Source organism: Poromitra crassiceps (genome assembly GCF_964638095.1).
Source record: "Poromitra crassiceps genome assembly, chromosome: 10".
In the NCBI taxonomy this organism is placed as follows: Eukaryota; Metazoa; Chordata; class Actinopteri; order Beryciformes; family Melamphaidae; genus Poromitra; species Poromitra crassiceps.
In genome coordinates this window covers 8,496,427-8,520,196 of record NC_139631.1, presented here as the reverse complement: position 1 = coordinate 8,520,196, position 23,770 = coordinate 8,496,427, and the positions used below count along the sequence as shown (strand labels likewise).

Genomic DNA, 23,770 nt, shown 5'->3' with positions numbered 1-23,770 from the left:
TTGAGGCATTTTGCTGCAGTACTTTCCTAATATCTCTCAATAGAATAAATATTCAGTGAGTCCTTTTATACGACGCAATTTCCTGCATTGACATAAATTAACCTCAAACTTTTCTAGGAGCAAAGCCAGTTGAAAACATTTGTGAATGTTTTTTAAGAAAACGATGTAACCTAATTTCTACGTCCAGCAGTTGTTTTCAAACTGTCTTTAGCTGCTATGTTTTTAGAGCCTTTTGTTGGACATCCATCCTGATGGAGAATAATGTGAAGGAAACATCTCACAGCTTTGATGGAATGAAGATCCTGCTCAGTGTTGACTGAGGTTCCTGATTTGTTCCTCGCCTCAGAACCAAAGACTTGCTGTCATTCCATCCTAACACCTTCTCCCTCCCTGGCCATCAAACACCCATTTGTCACCAGCCCTCGACGGCATATTCAGACGCGATGTGCACGTTCCTCCAGCACAGACAGTGGCTCTTCCTGGTTATTAGGTTGAGCAGTGCGTAACCGCCTCCCTTGACCCCCCCCCCCCTCGGAGGAGGAGGAGCCCCGGCTACTTCCTGGTTACCGTGACCACCGACTCGGCCCGGTAACGTGTCGCGGGAGCCGCAGTCAGAATCACCGGTTAGGCAAGTAAATCAACCTTAGGTTTAGGCCGCAAAAGCAGCTCGGTTGGGGTTATGGTTTTTGGGTCGGGGGGGTTCGAACCCGCTCTCGTGATGAGAGAAAGTTACAAGTCGGGAAGGTTAGACCGCTGGAGGTCTCCTCGCCACACGGTCCGGCGGTCCTCCGCGGGGTCATGACCTCGTGCCTCCGTGGGGTCACGTGACAAATCAGCATAATTTGATGCCCTGGGAGTCCATCCCAACTCCCCCACATGACATTCACACACACACACACACACACCTAGGGGAAACATTTGGTTGCTCATGGTTTTGTTTTTGTTCAGAAATGTCACCGCTCGCTAGCTAACATCCTTTCATTGCCAAATCATCTTAAACGTCTTTTTTGTTTTGTGGCTCTTAATTGTTTTTGAGATGACGATGGAAGTTCAGTGCAAAAACATGGCGATCATTTGATTCTATTTGCAGCTTGATATGATTTCTCCTCGTCCCGACTCAGCTCAACATTGAACGACAAAGCACCACCCATCCTCCACACAGGCCGTACAAACAGAGGTGTACCACAGATCACACTGCGTGTGTGTGTGTGTGTGTGCGTTAAATGTGAATTATAGTGTCTAGTTAAACGTGTGGGATAAGTTGCATCTTCCTGGAGGGCTACAGGCAGCAGCAGGTGGACTGATCCCCGGGCGGTCTGACTCAGTTGTGGCATATAAGTGTATCTGCAAAAATGGGAACTGCTGATAAATGCTGTCTTTTTAATAAATGTGCTATTTTATCTAAACGTGTTGCTGTTTGAAGGACTCCTGCACACCTGCTGCGTCATCTCTGTTCATTTAGGGAAAAGCAGGTTGCTGGTTGTTCTCGGTCACGTTGGTTCATTTTGCAGTGTAGAGAAGCAGAGGGCTGTAAGTGACACGGGTGTGTGGTGACAGCAGGTGATCGGTTTCTTACGCCGCCCACAAAGTCTGCAAGTGCAGTGAAGTCCAGGCATTTGGATCTAGCCTTTGTCCTGACTTTGTCTATTAAATTCAATCTTTAATATGAAAACTTGTGGATGACTAAAAATATGTTTCTATATATATATATGTATATATGTATATATATGTACGGTATATATATATATATATATGTATGTATGTGTATATATATATATATATATATATATATATATATATATATATTAAAGAAAGTCTCAGGGCCAAGGGCGGTGGGCCCAAATAGTTCCATGTGTTCAGTGTTTGGTCTTTTGGTGTTTAACTGTTAGATGAATAACTCTGGGTTGGTATAAAATTCCCATGTGCCATTTTGGCAGTAGAAATAGCTCATCAAGAGCTGATACAACTATCACCCTCTTGTTCTCACCCCTCGATATATAAATAAGATTCTTATCTCCCACTATATTAGATCATCAAATCTAAAAGTAGCCATTACAGAAAAGTCACGTCTTGGCATTACAACTAACGGCTAAATGTAGCAGGGAGATTTGGGCCTACTCAGCACATGTACAGGCTTGTGTTTGTCCAGGTGTTGTTTTTCCCACCTTTCCCACCAACTGTGACAGAGCTGCTGTTGCTTCAACGGGACCAGAACAGCTGAACAAAGGAGCCGTCCCACGTACACGGGTGGTCCCACGTCCACACACGCACGGGTGGTCCCACGTCCACCCACACACGGGTGGTCCCACATCCACCCACACAGGGGTGGTCCCACTACAATCTGATGCTTTAATATGGTGGGTCTCAAAGTCCTCTGGCTTCAGGGCCCCCTTTCCCTGATTTCTCAATCCAAGTACTCCCTTTACCCGACTACAACATTTTACTTTGAAAACTGTGAGAGAAAACTAATAACACAATGAATGAATGATAAGCCACCTTTTGAAGAATGTAACATTACAAAATAAGAAATGGAGTGAAAGAGTTGCAATGAGTGCCTCCTGAGCAGATTTATTTTAATTATTCATTTATTTTCATGATTTATTCCTAAAACAAAATTATTTCCCCCTTTCAAGTAAACCCCCCCCTGTAGTACCTCCACATACCCCTAGGGGTACGCGTAACCCCAGTAAACACTCCTAGCTTTGACATAACACGAGCTTAAACCAAAGAATGAATCCATAAACATAATGTAATATACAGCATTTACATATTAACAAAATATTCTTTCTTTCACAAAACAACACATTTATAAATTAATATATTTGACATTGATGAAGTGCATTATTTCCCCTGTATGCAGTGAGATGGATGTACAGTATATCTTTTTGGTTCGCTGAAGATTAAATTTAGAGATGCACGATGATCTCGCCAAGTCATCGTCGTCAAGCCGATATGAGCGATAATGCCGATAAAATGATGCTTTAATTATGAACAAATGCTCAATGCTTGACTAAATATACTTAACTAAATACTTAGTTTTGTTTGAATGAAAATGAAAATGTTACATAAAAAATATGGCATGTTTTACATCATCTAAGTAGTAGTGAAGTAGTTTTCTTATTTTGCCCAGTGAATCTGTACATGTCGAAAAACATTGTATTTATGTCATAGACCGTTAATATGTCTGTGGAACATCACAATGTTAATTCCACTACAGGAGAGACTTAATATTGGCATACATCGGTATCAGCAATCGGCCAAAACAGTTGGAAAATATCGGCATATTGGATATTGGCCCAAAAAAATCCAATATCGTGCATCCCTAATCGAATGTTTCCTCCAGGTCTCAGCAGCAGAGTTTGACTTCATCTATAGGACAGAGCCATGAACGGGGTGTGTAAGAGGTGGACCCCGTTGGGCGCGCAGGGCACCCCCGCCCCGCCCCGGCTGCAGCCCAGGGCCAGGCCCAGCTCCAGAGTGGGGGGCAGCGTGGGCTTCCCGTTCCCCCACGCGGCCCTGTCAGTGTCCTGCAGAGCCCGGGCGGGAGGCACACCCTCCATGGAAGACCCCCCCACACGCCGCATGTTGACCAGGCTGGGGCCCCCTCCGGCACCAGGACCTGCTGCCCCCTGCAGGCCCTGGAAGAGGAACAGCAGGTCCACTCTCAGCTCCACCGTGTCGCCCCGGGGCCACAGGCTGTACCTGAGGGAGGGGAGACAGAGAGAGCAAGCTCAACACCCAGTAGCCTTTTCTCCAAGCTTTCAGAAAGAGGAACAGAAATGAGATGGTGGTAGATGTGGTGGTGATGGTGGTAGGTGTGCTGGTGACGGTGGGAGGGAGGTTTTCGATGTCTTACCTTGTGGGAAGGTTTCGTTTGGCCATGGACGGAAGCAGCGGGCGGATGTGGAGGCGCTGTGGGTTGAACAGCTGCAGGTGAAGCTCAGCTCTTGTGACTGATGCAATTGATAAAACATCCTGGGTGAGGAGAAACTCCACATCTGTATCTGAGAGACGAGAGGACAGGAGGGGTGGTTAGTGTGGTGAACGTTTTCATGTCACAGAGCCCCAAACACATTCATGTTAGGCCCCACCACAGATGCACATTCTTAGTCACAAGGACTCAGGGGAGCCATAGAAGGTTGTTGTTGCCCACTCCTCCCTTTTCTCACTTCTGGTTGTCTGTCTGTCATCTCAGTTATCTCAAAATCTTATAGAACAGCTTAGGGCACAACTGATCAGAACCTCAGATTTCTTTAGATTTGCCATTCGACAATTCAAGGTGTTTATATCCATAACTATAGCCCATGAAATTAGCCAGATATATAGACTTGACTCCAGTCTCCAACATGTTTACAGGGTCAATAAATCAATTTCACTTCAAATTTAAGTCATCAGAAGAATTAGGCTATTATGTCTTGGGTGTACCAGTATGTTGAAAGTGTGTTGCACTCTCTGGGTGCCTGATCGATAGTGCTGAGCTACGGAGGCCGAGCTGTAGCCTAGCTGGTTGGACCAGTTTCGGATTAATTATATTATGAAACTCAAATCAGACCTCGTTTACAGGGGGACGCCTGGAACCGCCTCAAGGAGCCATTGAGCGTCCCCGGGCCACACATTGAGAACCACAACTTTCAGCACAACACAACGCAACACTAAAGCTGCTTTCTTTAGTTTGAGGGTTAATTACAGCTCCGAGTCCACAAGTGTAACGTTTTTACCTGCACTTAAGCGTCCCTGAATCCCTTTGACGCTCCCGCAGCGGAGTCCCTCTTGACAACAGTGGTAAACCCGTCGCACAAAGCTGAACAGGGCTTTCCCCGGGAACACCGTGCCCTGGCCCCGGGCTCCTCCCGGGGAGAGGGGCCGCACACGGAGTCGGAGCAGCGTGGCGTTATCCCGGGAAGGCTGCGGCGCGGTGCTCTCCATCCACGGCGCCGCCAGCTCCGCGCACCGCTCCCCCCGGCGCGTCCCAGCGCTCCCTCGCCTCGCGCGTAAAGTTGATCCGTGGTCGTTGTCTCCGAGAGCGAGTGACTGTGAGAGGAATCCCCGCGTGTCCACCGCACGACCAAACACTCCAGTGTCACTTGTCATCATCACCACCCAGAGAAACATGAAGGCAATCCAGCTGCAGTGAGAGCAGGCCATGGTGAGGTGAGGTGATCCTTCTGCGTCTTAACGCCGCTTATGTGGTGCCAGCTCTCCTTGCGGCGAGGGCTTGTGGCTTCGCTTTACCCTATTGGTTGACCTATATACTCTGCTGACAATGGGGACATTTCGCCACTTTAGAATTTGAATTGTGGGACTCCTCGCTGTCCTCGCTGTCCCTGCCCCTCTGTTTTTGTCTTAACCACCCATTTGCCCCCCGTCGGGTTCTTTTAACGCACTTGCATAATGAGGCGCCCCAAGAGCGCCCACCCCATCCATTCAAATTCACCTCCTTAGCTAATGACTCTAATTACACTATATTTGGATCATCACCAACGACCTCATTTGCAAAGTGCAGTATAGCCTACAGAAATATTCCCACACACAACATGGATAGAAAGATTTTATGCGCAGGATGCGCTCTTCAAATAGCGCACAAGCGCATTCGGGCCGTTTTAAAGCTTTTTTAGAGACAATGTCATTAGCTTATTATGGCGCAAAACAATAGGGGCAGATGCAGGGTCACATGCAGGCCGCTGATGGCCTAATAAGGCCGCATGGCCCCTGGGGCTTAAAACAAGCACTTACAAAAGAAACGCACATGCGAGAAACACGCACAGCCAGGATGATCTATTCATTTATTTTCCCAGTATTGATTCATGATATAACAGTGATCCTGTAGCCTACTCGACTCAGCAAACACGCACACATGTTGGGCGGTAAATAACTTTTACAAAGACAACAACTACAGTGGATCTAATTCATATTTAAAGAAAATGATTCCTGAAGAGCTTTATTTGAAATAAATAGACATTTGAATAAAAAAAACATTTAGGTTATTTCAGGGGGGTTATAATTATGTGCATCAAAAAGGAAAAACAATCTATACAAACATACAAAGCTAAAATGTATATGTTTAAATTGTGTTTTAAATTCTATTACCTTCACCTGTACGTGAATAAGCAGAAGTAGGAGTAATAAATACATTTGGTGTGTTAACCCATTGATACCTGATGCAGCATTTGTGTGTGTATCCCTTTAAGACCGCGAACCGCGTGCACGCGGTTCGCGGTCTTAAAGGGATACACACACACAAATGCTGCATCAGGTATCAATGGGTTAAGGACTATCTGTGAAAGTGAGCAGGTGGCAGAATGTGTGCAGTGTATAATAGGTAAGCTATAAATCATAGTCTCCTCTGTTGACTTTGCAGACTTAATCACAAAGGTTCTTCACAGAGGAGGTCTCCAGCGCTCTCCTCCGAGCCTGCGGTCAGAGCAGGTTGACCCCGTGTTTGAGGAGTCTGTGGCGGGCCTTGCTGGGCAGGGAGAAGGCGCTGTCCTGATGGTTGGGGATGCCCGAGTTCCTCGCTGTCCCGCCTTGCTGCAGGAAGTAGGTCTCCTGGGCCACGCTGCGCGTCGCGTACACGGCCGTGCCAGCGCTCCTAAGGTCAGAGGTCACAGCTGATTAGCATGCTGCTCATTCTACAGTGATTAACATGCTGCTCATTCTACAGTGATTAGCATGCTGCTCATTCTAGAATCTAGAGTGACTTGTAGAATGGACTTAAATTCCCAGATTGCCAATGTTATAAGCGGCTAATACTTAGTAAACACAAGTCCCAACACAAAGTAACAAAGGTCCACGTGTTCCTAGACTGATTAGTGATGACATACTGAAGCTGTTTCTGGACCTCAGAAAGGCATTTGACACTGTCGACCATCATCAGGTACTTCTGGCAAAGCTGTCTTGTTTCAATTGTTCTGCAGATAGTTGCTTGGGCGGTTTTGTGTGTGTTTTTAGAGGTTTTGGAACAGCCTTTGGGCTGGAAACTCATCAGCTGCATCTGGCAACACTGAGCACAGGGCCGACGCACGGACGCTCCAACCCCCGACTTCTACTTGAGGGGCCATGAAAGGCCAGAGACCAGCCCCCCCCTCCCTCCCCCATCCCTCCCTCCACCTCACCAGCCCCCCCCCCCCCCCCCCCCCCCCCTCACCACCATACTGACCTGATAATAGCCTCCTGCAGAGTTTGTGTGTCACAGAAATGCGAGTGAAGGAGTGATGTGGCTCGCACAAAGGAGCGCTCCTGGGCTCCCCCCGGCCGGGCAGACAGGTTGGCTGCAGGGACACACAGAGATGTTATCCTGGACAATGACGTTAACCTGGAAAATGATGTTAACCTGGACAATGGTGTTAACCTGGACAAGGCAGCGCTGCTCATTACCCGCTAGCTCATGCAAAAACAAATACAAGCTTATGAAAAACAGCTTAACCGCACCAAAATAAACCCCTGCTGGCGGGGCACAGAGCTTACACCTCAGTAGAGGAAAAGTGAACATTGGCAAACTGAAAGAGACAGACTTCCAGAGATATCAGAAATTAATTCCAGAGATATCAGAAATTAATTCCAGAGGTATCAGAAATGAGAAAAAGATGCATAGAAGAGCGACACAAAGAGAAAATACAGGGAGAATCAACGAATAAATAAAGAGCGATATCTATCTGAGAGTATTAAGGGAGTGTGTGTGTGTGTGTGTGTGTATGTGTGTATGTGTGTTTTTGTGTGTGTGTGTGTGTGTGTGTGTGTGTGTGTGTGCGTGCGGGGGCAGCTCACTTGTCAGTGTGTTTTGAATACAGTCGAAATGGGCAAAGACGTAGGGTCCTTGAGGGCCCGGGGCCCCTGGAGAGACGCTCCTCAGGTGGGCCTCCAGGCCATTCAGCGATGCCAGGCTGCTGTGATACTGCATGCACAACACAAAGACACAGCTGATTGGCTGACAAAAGCACACATTATCGTCACAATGACAAATGACTGACTGCACTCTGCTACTTTTACATTGGGGGGGCTGACTTGAATGTATGCCTGAATGTTTCATGCTTGTTATGTTGTTGCTTGCATTCGATGCCGTTTGAGTCAAAGTTGAGTGAAAGTTGATGGCTTGTAGAGCTACACAGTGTGTTAGTTATATCATGAAGCGTGTTCTTGAAGCATGTCATTTTGTTAAGGTAAGAAATGAAGGTCACTGACTGCGGCTTCTGCAACAGTTGACATGCCTCAGACTACTGTATGTGACTCTGTGGCTCAGACTATGTGATTTTTTTAACCTTTATTTATACAGGGAGAGTCTCACTGAGAGCAATGCTCTCTTTTTCAGGAGTGCCCTGTTCACATTCACACACACATTCATACCTGGAAGCTGACCAGTACAACCACAGTCTGATCTGCTGGCCACTGATCAGCTCCACTGGAGCAGTTGGGGTTAAGGGCCTTGCTCAAGGGCACCTCAGTGGTGGTAATGCGGGAGGGGCAAGCGCTAACTTTTCATGTGTGGCGTACCACTTCCATTTTTGGGTGTCATACCTTGCCGTTTACGCACGCATGACTTTAGAGACTATCCTTCCCACCAGTTTATAAAACATTTTCAAGACCTTCATTCATTTGGACATTTTCATGCTCACAAACCTCCAAGATGACACATGCAACATAATGAATGTCCAATGAAATCAATTTGCAGTGATTAAAGAAGAGCATTCTTATCTTCTCACCACTTCCTCCATGGCTGCCATGTCGGTCTGGAAGTGAGGCTCCACCAGTAAGACCAGCACCAAGCCTTTCACCCGGTGCTGGTACAGTGTCATGGGGAGAAGAGGATTCTCTGCTGGGTGATCTCCACTCTCCGCCTGCTGGCCTCCGATACTCCCACTGCCAACTGCTGCCACCATCTTCTCAGCATGCAAGCCTTCCTTCCCAGCCTGTCTGTAGTCAACCATCGTCGGCGCACAAGCTCCAAACTTCATCTCCTCCAGCACAGAGCCGTCTCCTTCAGTCTGCGTCTGGCTGCTTCCGCCACCGTTGCTATGAAAACTGTGATAAAATGACTCTTCCAGCGATTCATCGTCCATTTCGCCCGAGATTCTTCCATTTGGGAAGGGAGACCCGAGGGACTGTGTCGGCGGGCTGAGAGGACCGGCAGGACTCTGTGACGGACTCGGGCTAAACACAGAGTCATCTGACCAGACGGGGCTGCAGGACACCTTCTGGGGTGTAGAAGGAGACTGGGAGGGCTCGGGATCACATGGCTCTGAATCGGTGGAGGTGGGCGTGTCAGATAACGTCCTTGACAGACGCGTCTTCTTTGGAAAACGCTCTTTGTTTGGGGTTGAATGGGTCCTGGAAGGAAGGAGGGGAAAGTGAAAGTAGAAGTTGTTACAGAAGCTTCCCGTGTCGGCATGAAGAGCTAGTTGGGACAACCTGCTGCGTCAGCACCTGGTTACATCTGAGTCAAACTTCCATGTTGGCATTATGTTACATTACATGACATGATGTGTATGTGTTACATGTGTGTTACATTATGTGTGAGAAAAAGAACAGCATATTTATATGAGCAAATTTGTCAGCAGCTGTAGTAGATTTCAGAAATCTCCTACCTTGGGAGCAGGCTTTGTAAAAAACAAAAACAAACCAAAAACACCCCAACAAAACAGAAGATGGCTTTAAAGCCCCAACATGTAACCTTCTGCTGAGCCGCAGCAATGGCGGCCTCTGCTGCCACAAGTGGTAATTACAGCTGCTAACTATGCTACTTACTTCCCTGTTTGTACGTTCAGATATCAGCTCTACCTATACAGTCTTCACAATAAAAGCACCCCGCTAGTTTGTCAGAGGAGAGCTTTTAATATGAAGGAGCTGCAGCAGGAAATGGAGTTACACCCAGGCAACTCTGAGGCCCCGTCCCGGAGGTGATATTTTTTTTCCCATGATGGCGAAGGCTAGGCGAAGGCATGACCCGCCCCTCTCTGCCTCTGATTGGCTGACTGTACTCGGCTGCTCCCACCTTCTTTCCAGGCGAGCCAGAAGTATCTCAAACGTGAGCAGCAGGTGCAAAACAATCATTAAATCAACAAGCATGAGATACTTCATTATATGGAACGTTACAATTGCAAACCCTATATCTGAGTTATTTCGGCCTACTTAGCCCATTGCACAGACGTGTAATTTTTTCTTGTCATTCCAAATTTAATCACATTGTTGCTCTGATTAAGTAGAAGTAGTTATTTGTGTAAAAAAAAGACTGGTAAAGCAGAAGTACGGATTCAACTTAATTAGTCAAGTAAAAGGAAAAAAGTACAGGCTCTGAAAGGTACTCAAGTATAAAAGTAAAAGGTTTTCTGTAAATACTATTAAACTTAAAAGGTTCCTTCAAAACATATTTTAAGATGCATAAAGACTATACTTTAATCTTCTAGTCTTAATCACTATGACCCACTAGCTCAGAGAGTTGGATTGCTGTCTAGCAGTTTGGAGCTTGTGGGTTTGAGCCTCAGTGACTTTTGAGGTTGTGGGTTCGATCCTCAGTCAGTTTTGAATGTCGACAGCCAGAGGAAAGAGTCATTTAAAGCCCTGAGAAAACCACATTCAATCAGTCTGACTTGGTGGCACAGAGAGTAGGCTTGCTGCCCGGCAATATTGAGACCTCAGCTACTTTTGCGATCGTGGGTTCGAGCCTCAGTCAGTTTTGAATGGTGACAGGCAGAGGGAAGAGACAAGAGCGCCCGGAGAAGAGCTGTGAGTGTGAAGGGCAGCTGGTGGTGTGAAGGAATAATACACACAGAGACACCGGGGCCAGAGGTTGTGGGTTCTAATCCCGTTCAGCTGGCACTGCCTGGATCCAAGGGGGGGGATGTTCTCCCCCCCCGACCTCTGCAGAGACATGAGCAGAGGGTTATGAGACAGAAAACCACAGAGAGCTGAAATTTTACTGACATCCCATAAAGTATGTCTTACGGGATGGGTTATGGCTTCCGCTAGGCGTAAAAATAACTTTTTAGAAAAACTGCTCTAGACTCAGTATATGACATGTCTGGATCTCTTTGCAGTCTGTCCACAGTGTCCATTTCTGTGGATCTGTAGGAGGCGCTGTGTTGCTCTGTGTATCTGCCTGTAGGAGGCGCTACGCTGGTGATGTTAAAGACAGGGCAGTGCTGTAATATGTCTCCTCCATCGGGAATCGAACCAACAGTCTACCTGTCAGACAGAGACAGTGACACAGCCGCTCAGCCGACTGAGCTATGAGCTGTTGGGAGTTAAGCTTCTGATTTCTACACACTGTATTCACACTGACAATAACACAGAGCATAAAGAGTGAGACAGGTGAGATTTGTACCAGTGAGTTGAGCTAGAGTCAGGGACTGACTAGTCTCCTTCATCAGCTTATTTCTATCAGTGTTCAAACTACTGGTGATGATAAAGAAGGATCACTGCTGCAGCTTATAATCTGAGTACTTTTTAAGAAATTGCCTGAGGCTGGGATTGAACCAACAACCTTTGCATATCACACAACATTCACATGTTTATCTGAGTGAGCTATAATCCATCTACAACATCAACACTGCTATGGATGCATGTCTCCACCTAGTGGTGCACTCCTCTTCCAAACTCACACACACTTTTCCACAACTACACCATGTATCTGTAACAATGTTTACTTACTGTCAATCTCATCAAAGTTTCTGAAGACCATCTCCACTCCATAAAGCTGCATTTCCCAATGAAGGGCTGGGCAAACACCACATACTGATACATATTTCAATTCAAATACATGTCACTCTTGTGTTAGAATGAGTAAATGGGCATTGACAGTTTTTATATAACCCTTGATCAATTCTCATTCATCTTTTATCTTTTCTTTTTTATTTGTCTGTAGGCTACATACGTGCACTGCCAAGAGTAGCGGCAGCGAGCAGACTATATCAAAAACATAAAACACACAGTGGCATCTTTCATGCATGCTAGCAAGCGAAACTGCTGTCTGTCTGACCACAGACTGTAGAAAGAGACGCAGGATAGCCAAGCGAATGTGATTGGATGAACGTTTGACGCTAGGCCAATCACAGGCAGAGAGGGTGCCTCCAGCCTTCGCCATCATCCGGAAAAAAATATCGCATCCCGGAGCACTAAAATGACAGAAACAGGCGGACGGGGCGCAGAGTGGGAATGATAGAGGTGCCATACTCCAAATGAGAAGTCAGTGTACCATTCAAATGATTTTAAGGTCAAATAGTTACATATTGGGGCTTTAATTTCAGTTCTGTCAACTTGGAGAGCAGACAATGGTTTTGGGACACAACCTTTTCTGAAAATGTTAATCAGCAATGTTATGTCTTCTAAGTGTGAAAGCTCGTGACTTCACCATAATAAGCGACAAATGTCTTGCTGCTCGCTGCAGTTTCATGTAGGAACTAGCTAGCAGCTAGTGGGTGTAGTTTGGTTGAAAGAAAATAGATCCTATATGAAAATGCTCACAACAAGGTCTGTGGATTATCTTGATTCTTGAGAAACCGGGTCATGATTTCTGGAATGAGACATGTTTTGTTTTTTTCCTCTGTGCTTTGAGCACCACAAGCCAAGTGCCATCCAGATCCATTGTATTCAAGAGAAGGCAAACATCTCTACTCAACTCACATCAAAACGATCTAGATGGATAAATAGCACTACAGGTGAGAAGAAAATATGTATTTTGGATTTTAGGGCGAGTTGTCCCTTTAAAGACAGCACATCAAAACGATCTCTGGGCTACCCGACTTCTCTGTGGACAGGAGAGGACTGTAGGTAGAGAAGTCTCTGGGCTACCTGACTTCTCTGTGGACAGGAGAGGACTGTAGGTAGAGAAGTTCAGACGAGGTGAGGAACACGGTGGTGAAGCTCACTGCGCTGCCTGAAGAGCCAGGGGAGCTCAGTCCGTTGGGCTTCTGGTCCTGAAGCAACATTTAAACACCGGCTTAGCATTTAAACTTTCAACACTGGCAGCAACATTCGAATACATGTCTTTGTAGAAGTTAAACGTCTTTCTAGTCATGTGACCTCTTCAAAATAGCTGAGATGTGGGGAAACACTTGTGTCCTCTAGTCTAAAATCAGTGGTTGCCAAAAATGGGGTCCGAGGCCACTGAAGGGTCCCTGAAATGGAGGTAAAATACATGTCCTACCTTGTTGTATGTTTCACTCTCGTGCACCATGACCTTCACCGTGAGATCTGGAGGCATCTGTGTGCTGACAACTCTGTGGAGCACAGAAAGGTCCTGGTTTCAGAACAAGCTGTTATCTAGTGTCATATCACAAGAGCGATATAGGAACAATATATATATTGTCCAGCCCTACTTCTGGTATAAGTGTTGAAATGCCAGCTTACCTTCCTCTGAAGAGAATACAGCCGGCAAGCACTAGAGGGCAGCGCTGGCACGCCTGAAGAATGAGGGCAGCTTTAAGGAGGAGAAGTGGGTCGATCTGAGGATAAGATGGACATTTGTCATAAGTTAGAAGAAGTAAACAGACTGAAAATTAATGAACACAGTACTCCTATGTGTACGAGTCCTGAAAATGTGCCCAGGACTCGGACTCAAGCGGGCCTCGATTCCAACACTGATCATAAACCATATGAAAACAACACTGATCATAAGCCATATGAAAACAACACTGATCATAACTCATATGAAAACAACACTGATCATAAGCCATATGAAAACAACACTGATCATAACTCATATGAAAACAACACTGATCATAAGCCATATGAAAACAACACTGATCATAACTCATATGAAAACAACACTGATCATAACTCATATGAAAACAACACTGATCATAAGCCATATGAAAACAACACTGATCATAACTCATATGAAAACAACACTGATCATAAACCATATGAAAACAACACTGATCATAAACCATATGAAAACAACACTGATCATAAACCATATGAAAACAACCCTGATCATAACCTATATGAAAACATATTTGTGCAGCAGCACTATTAGCAGATTGACTGCTAATCAAATCCATAACAGAGTATGTCTTTCTTGCGTACATTAGTTGAGTCGATGGTCCTGAGGCAGCTGAAGACACGATGCAGCTCTGTGGATCCTGCCTGCAGGTGTGACAGGTACTGGGCCCATCGCACGGCCAGAGCCTCCCGACTGCTCAGCTACGGAGGAAGACAAAACTCACTGTCAATTATGCCAAGAAGACACACATCTGTGACTTTCAAATGGATCATACAAACACACGATTCAGATTGTCGTTCTATCCCAAACACCGTAATAGACAACTCAGGGGTTCCTACACATTTTGCATTTCAAATTTCCATGCTTTTACAGACTCAAATCTCCAGAATTTATACAGGCCGGCGAGGTGTAATAACAGCAATATTCCTGCAGTGAACAGGCTGTATAAAAGGGGGCGGGGCTACTGAAGACAGCACCTGGTAGCTCTGGCGGACAGAGCCATTGTAGAAGCAAAAGAGACTGATGAGATGGTCCAGCAGGTCACACACACTGACTGTGGGAACGTCCACTGAGCAGCCCAGCGCCTGGGAGACACAAAACACATGTCTCAAACTGTTACAGACTGTTTCAGGAGGAAGCGATGTCAGAAACACTTGTTGAAAACGTGTTGCTGGTGCACCTGTTGGGCTTCACTCACCCAGAAGAAGTCATCTTTCATGCGGATGGCAAACTTGCTGCGGCGCAGTCGGAGTATCCGTACGGGCGCGGAGGAGAGCTCAGAGACGCAGCGGCACACTCCAGCAAGCTGGCCGCACAGCAGCTCCTGCTTATCTACAGGGGTCTGCAGGTCAGGAGACACATGGCCTGCTTACAGCAAGAATGATCAGCTTATGTTGCATTCCATTTGTATTGGGAACTAGGAATTTACAAGGTCAAAGGTTGGAAACACCCCTTGTGAGGTCACCTGACCTCGCATTTCCTACCCCGACTTTCGGGGGAGCCTCGCCAGCCCCAACCTCAAAATCCAAGATGGCAGCTCTGCACTTCAACAGTAGTGAAAGTTGTAGTAAATATTGTTTATTAGCACTTCTGTCTTATTTGTGTCAATTCTATCTGTTGCTGCGGTGTTTGTATGCTCAAAATACTGCATAATGCGTTGTTATCAGAATCAGAATCAGCTTTATTGCCCAAGTATGTACACATACAAGGATATCTACTGTTATTGCTATCAATGGCTAGCCTGGCTCGAGCTAACCCTGGCTGCTTTACAGAGTGCTTTACTGGAACGGTGTCAACTCGGGTGTGACATCACTCAACTGGGATGTTCCTCCTAGTTGCCAATACAAATGGAATGTGCCATTCATTTCTGCATGGCCTTTCCAAACGGACTCACAGGGTTCAATAAAACAACTATAAATAAAAACCAGGAAATAGGTAAATGCATATTGTAAGTGCCTGTCTGGAAAAAAAATTGTTTTGATAAGAGACTTAAAATAAGACACCAAACAAACACTCAAGCGTTATGCCAAACTCACAAGCCAATCAAATGGCACGAATGTGAAAGCCAAGACTTGGTACCTCTTCAGGGTAGAAGTAACAGATGCCGTCCCTGGTGGGGTCTCCCTCTCCCCTCACCTTGGATCCATCATACAGGAAGAAATAGTTACACCTGGCGAAGACAAAAAACAGGTTTCTCTCAAGATGCATGTTATGGCTAAAACAGCAAACATGATTGTTTTCATATCATGCAGAGCTGCTTACAGCTAGGGCTGGGCGATATGGACCAAAAATAATATCTCTGTATGTTTAGGCTGAATGGCGATACATGATTATATCCCGGTATTTTTTTATTGTAAAAAGTGGGCTAAATGTTCATCTGTAAGTCAAAGCCACATGTGAGAGATGTCACAAGCACTTTTAAACAAGACCGATCCAAATAAAATGCAAAGACAGCGGGTTTCCTTGAACTGACTGATCGGTGCTTTCACAAAAATATTTACACAATGAGATGTTTGATCAATAATAATCAGAAATCTGGATATAATGACTGAAGTGAGTAAAGGGAAACAACAGCTAGAACAGTCTTGTAAATTCAGAAAGACATCACTTTATATTATTATAATGCAGCCTTTAAAACGACAACATAAACATGCCTCATATACCACGACATCGATATAATAATTATGTATATTGCCCAGCCCTACTTTCATTCAAGTTACAATAACTCAATAACACAGCCCAGCGAGCACAAAACGTTTTTTGAACGTTGATTTTTAGTTTAAATCTGGGTGATATTGGGTTTGAACGTCTAAGACCTAATTTCACCCTCTTTTCAACCGGCTAAAATGCGGTTACAACGTCAACGTGTAAAAAAACACAATTTGGTTCATCATATTGTTAAACATTTGTTGTAGCTTGGAATAGAGGCAATATTGATAGTGTGTGGATTGGCATTTGTCCATTTTATTGTGTAACTGAGAGTTGAAATCTGGTCTATACGAAAACTACATTTCAACGCATTTTATGTCACATGAAATATCATAAATATGGGACTATATAGGCTATGTGGTGCCAGCAAAAAGCTTCCAGGACACAACTATGGTTAATAGTTTAGCGCAATACTATAAAATAATGAATTCAGTTCCTGCCGCATGCGCAAGTAGGCTACTTACTTGCTAGCTATACTAACCGTGACTGACTAGACTAGACCAAAGCAAGTCTGCACCGGTCTGCACCAAGTGCGAACGAGGTGCTCTGGGCACTATGTTATTGTAACAGACTGTATACGAGGCTCTGTGTACCTCCTCAGTCTCTGGTGTTAAATGAAGTAACCTCTGAAGCCATAGGCTACAGCCTATAGACAACACACACACACAACATAATTTTAGTCTGTTACATTAATATAATAGTCTGGTACACATCACATAAAATAACTTAACTCCCGATCGTCGACAATCATGTAGTCTACAAGTTGTGTGCGAGATAGAGTATATATGTGCCCAGCTCTCTATAGAGTATAAGAAAATGTATAGCTCAGCGCGTTAAGCGGACTGGCTTGAATGTGGACTGGCTTGAATGTGGGAAAGCGCGGTTCGAATCTCGTGTGCGCTGCTGAACTTTTACTTTAAGATCCTGGTGAAATATGGTCTAAATCTGAACGTTCAATAAACGTCTGCAAATAGTGGGTGAAAAAACTTTCACTTTCAAACCTTCCTTGCACGTTTTTTCAACGTTGACCCTAAACGTTTTTTAAACGTCTTTTCAACCGAAAAATGCTCGCTGGGAGGATGGAATTAGTTCCACAATATTCATATGACCAGGGATGCAAGTCATGCATAGTGGAAAAAGGTGACAGATAGATAGCAGGGCAGACATAAAACCACTCAGAAATCCTATTTTGGAATGAAAAAGTGGACTAGTTTGAATCCCTGTGTTTGTTGTGTTTATGTTGCAAGCAGGAAGCGGCTATACAGAAACCAGAGACCAGCACAGACTAGATCAGCTGTTTGCACAATGCTACTGTACTTGTTTGAACTTGTCAGGGTCCAGGCTAAAACTAGAATCAGATTAAGGACATTGTACTATACTGATCTCACCTTCTTGAGTCTGGCATCAGGATCTCGGCCATCGCTGTCAATCCAGTTTCCTTCTGATGTGAATATGTTCCTAAATCATCGGTTCTCTCTTATGCACGTCTTTCCAGCCATGACTTTAGTCTCGGGAAGTAGCATTCAACTTCGCGGTTGCAAATCCACCTCAGGTCTTACGAATTCTGCCAGACGGCCAGCGAAACTATCAGGAGTTGTGTACAACTTACAACTCGAATATGTTATTACATCGTAACAGCAATGGGTAATACTTTCAATCACTATATATTCTGTTCCGACGACATCGCCTTAATAATGCTAATATTTTGAATAAAGCATGTAGCCTAATGATCAGACAGAGCGAATGGGTCTTTCTTGCGGAATGCGCGAGTCACAAGCAGGAGTCATGTGAAAGTATGGCAAGCACGTAGGGTCAAAACAGTGCGCCGTACTCGGTCGTTGTGGTGAAGTGGTTCTCAACGTGTGGTCTGGGGACAGACCAGGGGGGGGTCCTTAGGGGGGTGCCCAGCAACAACAACAAAAGAAAGAAAAATAATTGATAAACTTCAGCATTTACAGGAAGTTGAAACCTTTTGGAATCGTTTGATCATGGTTTCACATCACTGTTATGTGTCCAAATCATATCTAATACAAAAATATTCTCCGATTTGGGTTAGAGATGAAATCTCATCACTCTGATGTGGACAAATTTAGATAATTGAAAAAGTTTGAGAATCACTGTTCTTCTAGACCAGGGGTTTTCAAAGTCTGAGACTGGGCTTCCTCTCAGACGCTGATGCTTGTACATAGTACCCCCCCGCCCTCCCCATCATGATTATTTTTTATTATTGACAAAGCAAATTTTTCCATTTTCCCACATTAAAGCTTTTTATGAGCATTTTTCTGTAGTTTCCCCTTGTGACATCATCAAAGAGTGATGTCATAATTCACTGAGTGGCCCTGCCTGCCTCAGTTGACATCAGTTCACTGGACATTGTGAAATCATCATCACTGATCTATTTTGATTTATAAATAACTACAATAACATATTTGGCATTTACATGGGAAAATATGAAACGGACAGAGAAATACAGTAGATGTCTTGCATATCCCTAGAGTTGCAGAGCCCCATCATGGCCCCGACACTGCCGTGGTGGGCTACCACACACATCACCATGCACACATGAAAAAACATTACCAGCTTGACTCTGAAAAATAATTTGTAAACTATAATGCACAGTACAACGAAATAAAATATATTAGATCGATAATACTCTGGGCATCCTAAGGTCACCCAGGAATGTGTACTACTGCATTTCTTTTAACCCCAATTGGCTACAATATAGATATCTGGATACATTCTGCTTCACCAAAACCAAAAATGAATCAAGTAAAAAAGATAAACTAACTAAGTCACCATAATTCCTGAACTACGGTATACATGCTTACCTTATCACACAAGCAAAGCATACACTACACAATGTCTACTTCAACACACAGAAATAACAGAAATGAAATACAAATTGAGGTCATAATAGATATTTTATTTATGTTACATAAGTTTAAGCAGACATTTTGTTTAATGGTCCAGAGAGATGTAACTATGGGTTTGGGTGCCCTGTGTGGTCAGCACATGGTTTGGGTGCCCTGTGTGGTCAGCACAGGGTGTGGGTGCCCTGTGTGGTCAGCACAGAGGTAAACATATATGGAAATGAATAAGAGTAAACTGTGTTAAGGGAGTGTGGTCCAGTAACAAACAATGAGGAAGGACTGGTCCCTGTGCCAGTGATGAGGTCTGGAGGGAGGTGTTACTGTTCGGTCCCTGTGCCAGTGATGAGGTCTGGAGGGAGGTGTTACTGTTCGGTCCCTGTGCCAGTGATGAGGTGTGGAGGGAGGTGTTACTGTTCGGTCCCTGTGCCAGTGATGAGGTGTGGAGGGAGGTGTTGCTCTTCGGTCCCTGTGCCAGTGATGAGGTCTGGAGGGAGGTGTTACTGTTCGGTCCCTGTGCCAGTGATGAGGTCTGGAGGGAGGTGTTACTGTTCGGTCCCTGTGCCAGTGATGAGGTGTGGAGGGAGGTGTTGCTCTTCGGTCCCTGTGCCAGTGATGAGGTCTGGAGGGAGGTGTTACTGTTCGGTCCCTGTGCCAGTGATGAGGTGTGGAGGGAGGGCTTACTCGTCATCATGTCCCTCATAGCCATCAGGAAGGGCATTGAGATGTGCGTTGTGGAAGAGGCTATGGTTGCCGTCTCCCCAGGGGAAACGCTGTAAAAGACAGGAAGCAAAAACACAATCATCTTAAGTCATAATATATATTCTCATTCAAAAGGTCCGATCTGTAATGATGGTATGGAGCCCTGTGTCACAAATCCTGGCTTTGACAGGAGATTAGGCCTGAAAGATGTAGTGAACCACTGGAATGATACTCTATCTCTAGGCCAAGATCCTCAAGAATATATGTGAATATAAGATAATTAAATAGAGGCTGTATCTTTAAAGCCAACACATCCCATTCATCTTAGCAATGCTGTAAAAAAGGCAGTGATGTACAGGTTGAAGTGTAAATGGCAGACGTGGTATCAGACTTTGCTGCAGAGGTGTGTGTGTTTGTTTGTTTGTTTGTTTGTTTGTGTGTGTGTGTGTGTGTGTGTGTGTGTGTGTGTGTGTGTGTGTGTGTGTGTGTGTGTGTGTGTGTGTGCGCGCATGCGTGCCAGACCTTGCTGCGGATGCGGAGGTGGCTGTAAGGGACAAACTCTGGCCGTGCGTGGTGGTCTTTCGCCTGCTCTTTCAGGTACATGTTCAACATGCAGACTGCAACACCGGGCAGAGCGACCACAAAGGTGAGAATCTTCCATGTCTTTGCTGAGAGAGAGAAAGAGAGACACACACAGAGAGAACAATGATGATCAGTTCAACACGGTTTGGTGAGTTAAATTGTTCCTTGGAGATCAGCTGTAACAAAGGGCAACTCTTGGGATATGTCAGACTAAGCAAGCAGTATATTTAGGATAACTCCAATCAGTAGCCATAAGAAGATGGTGGTAGTAACGAGCACTGAAGAAGGACAGCATATTCTGGCTGTTGTGTAACCAACCATAATGGGTTTGTTGTAGTCATCATCACTAACTGCTTATTATCATTAAGTGGCTGGCTGGCTGCATTCACTGATTAGGTAATTAAACGTTTGGCTAAATTAACCACACACAAAATGAGTTAGTTTAAGCATACACTGCAATTAGAAAATAAATAATCATGACTTAAGCTTAGCTAGCAAAGTACTGTAAAAGTAGCTACACTTTCTGACTTTTGGAGTTGAATACTACTTATTTATCAGCTGCACAGTAAATAAACTTGGCCTGGTTAGAAGAGCTGATATAACCCAAAATGTACTCATTCTTTCTTGACCATAACTTAAGTGGGAGTACATTTCCAGCCAAACCAAGACTGATGTCACAGCCAATTTGCATATCAATAACGGCACTCTCCACTTGCAGCGGGGGGGGGGGGGGGGGGGCTGTGTATGTGCTGTGATGTGATTCAACACCTTTTGCCATGTTTAAGCATGGTGATTGGCCTGAAGGTTAAAACTCCGCCCAGTCGGGATTCGGGAAACTACAGGCCTTCTCACGAAGCAACACCTCTGAATTACACACAACAACTCAGCATGGTTGTGGCGGTTGCTTGCCATCCACCGCGGTTGGCTTGTCTGTAGCACGGTGTTGCAATATTGGTTATTGTGACAGTAAGGAAGTAGCCGACTGGAAATATTTAATGTCCGGCCATTTAGCTGGCAGCTGGTGCTTATGGAAAACCCTGCGGCAGTGTGAGTCAGATGAGGTTTGGTTTTTAAATGGCAAAGGTCAGCTGTCATGCAGTCTGGGGAAACACTGTGATAATACCAGGTCAAAGTTCAAAGTAAGTGTCTTCAGGCTTTTGTGTGTGTGTGTGGAATTATTTGCACAACTGCTATGGAGCCAGTGTTGCCAGATTTGGGTTGGTTTGGGTTGTGCAGGGGGGAAAGCTAGCTTGGACGGGCTTACAGAACAAGGCACAACCCTTAGACCTGCATTTGCTTGGGTGGTTGTGTGTGCGTTTTGATGGATCTTGAACAGCCTTTGGGCTGGAAACTCATCTATCTGGCAACACTGTATGGAGCCAGACAGAGAAGACATGGCAGGCTTCAAGACAACAGTAGACCGTTAACAGAGCACACAGTCAGACACAAGAGGGGTTGGGACAACTACCATAGTTGAAACAGAGTGCTATCAGCTATTCTATACGAAATCTAGATGGACAAGTTCAAGCAAAAATTGTATGGCTGCAAAAAAGAGGGAGGGGGAAAATACCTTGCATGGCTAGTTTGGCTACATGCCAATTCTTATAAAAGTAAACAATTTTATTTAAAACTGCCAACTGGTTCAATCTAAATGTCTAGTTATGTGAAATGGAGGGCCAAGAAGAGTCTGCAGGACTATTAGATTAACATTCAGCCAGAGGGAGCAGCTGTTCTGCTCTTTGGTTAGAATGAAAACCTTATGGCACATGGGTGGAAAGCGCTGATCTCGACTGTATGCCGAATATACCACAAGACCCTAACGACCTCTGGTGTCTGGTCCCAAGCCATGTTGTAAGTTAGCAGTTTAGTTTACATTTAGCTACCGATAGCCAAGGCGACATCAACCTGGTAATTGGAGAACGACTGCACATAAACATTACAGCACATAATATAACTTAGGTTTCTAATGCTCTGGCGTTTAACGTCATTGCTTGAAAGCTAACGGTTAGCTTTCAAGCAATGTTGTTCATGATGTGGCTGCACTATTTAGGCCAGGTGAGTAACAAAACAGTCCATGAAGAAATAAACCGTTAACCGTATAAACAGCATTGTCTTAATTATGAATTTGAGTTGTATTCTGGAACTAAGGGTACCCTTGCTAATAAAGAACAGAAAGCTAATGTTTTGGTCAGCGCTACTGTAGCTAGCTAGCTAGCTGCCCTCTCAAGGATGTAGCCGGCCGGCGGCAAGCTAACGTTAATGCTAGCCAGCTCAACAAGGTCACTGACAAATCCAAACAGTGGTGAAAAATCAAAATTTAACGATTTATAAATAGTGACTTATAATAACATGTCAGCATTACCTGCCTGCTCCCCATGGCCATGGGCGGCAGCAGCAGACAGCTGACGCCTCGTCTGGGTCAAAGAAGCCCGCAGCAGCGCTTGCGAGATCCGTCCGAAAGCCGCCATTTTCCTTCTGCTGCCTGACGCCGAGACCGGAAGCGCAGACCGGAAGAATTGTCATGTTGGGGGGATACATTTTGGGGTGATGTCGCCACCTAGCGGCGTGACTGAATAAAAGCTTGGCGGAAACTCCAGTTCAATCATTTCACCCAAAATGCACAGTAAAAAAAAAATCACAAGGCAACATTAGTGAAAGAATGCAAAGTGTTAAGTAGTCTACCAGTTGTGGTATTCAGAAATTAAATAATATATATATTATATTATATTATTTTATATTATAATAATATAAAATATTGCTGTCATAGTATCATTCATAATAATAGCAATAGTAAAAAAAAGAGTGATGCAAAGAAATTTCAGCATATTGTAACGGCACAGGCGAGGCTGGTATCGAACCCAGGTCTGTCATTTACAAGCAGTGGTGTCGTGGACAGCTACATCACATCCAGTGTAGTGGTTAATACGGTAAATCTTCTTCAATCTTCTTTCATCTTTATCTCACACAGTGTGAAGTTTCCACCTTTTTAGGGTAATATTGCTGATACTGTTGGGTGTAGTTTACCCTAGGCCTAGGGCAGTCAAATTAGTATTTATGACTATGAACAACTTTCTCAGACCTAGAGCCTCCAGAGAAAAAGACTAATCTGGCTCATTCACAATAAACAGGAAACTGTTTTTGTGTGATTTTGTGTTGGAACTTTTACATTAAATAATCCTGGATTCCATCTTTACCAAGTAAACCTTTATTAAGATAAATCCATACATTAGAGAGTGGGACTAACACTTCCCTCCTGTTTCTGGGTATGGGAGAGAGTAGAAAAGGATTATTAATGTCAGATTCTTTATTCTATAGGCATAAGTATTAATTAATACGCAGGACAAGATGTTACTATCCCTTGTGCCAAAATCCGAGGAAAAAACACATTTAGAAGCCCAATCCAGAATAAAACAAGCTAACAGGCTAACAAACTAATAAACAAGACACAAATCACCAGTTACCTACCCTAGCCAACAGC

The 23,770-nt window shown here is 44.7% G+C and overlaps 2 protein-coding genes across 2 annotated transcripts; both read right to left on the bottom strand.

The window, feature by feature from the left end:
* Positions 1-6,249: 6,249 nt before the first annotated feature.
* Positions 6,250-17,876, bottom strand: hps4 (HPS4 biogenesis of lysosomal organelles complex 3 subunit 2). The gene is made up of 12 exons (XM_083644400.1): positions 17,530-17,876; positions 15,512-15,602; positions 14,631-14,774; positions 14,410-14,517; positions 14,017-14,133; positions 13,339-13,433; positions 13,136-13,208; positions 12,781-12,905; positions 8,697-9,321; positions 7,765-7,891; positions 7,157-7,268; positions 6,250-6,589 (listed from the first exon to the last, which is right to left on the bottom strand). The coding sequence occupies exons 1-12, from the start codon at positions 17,559-17,561 to the stop codon at positions 6,418-6,420; spliced, it is 1,821 nt and encodes a 606-aa protein (XP_083500526.1). The 5' UTR covers positions 17,562-17,876; the 3' UTR covers positions 6,250-6,417.
* A 1,458-nt stretch (positions 17,877-19,334) lies between these two features.
* Positions 19,335-22,777, bottom strand: cox6a1 (cytochrome c oxidase subunit 6A1). The gene is made up of 3 exons (XM_083644757.1): positions 22,655-22,777; positions 20,233-20,378; positions 19,335-19,781 (listed from the first exon to the last, which is right to left on the bottom strand). The coding sequence occupies exons 1-3, from the start codon at positions 22,758-22,760 to the stop codon at positions 19,689-19,691; spliced, it is 345 nt and encodes a 114-aa protein (XP_083500883.1). The 5' UTR covers positions 22,761-22,777; the 3' UTR covers positions 19,335-19,688.
* Positions 22,778-23,770: the final 993 nt, after the last annotated feature.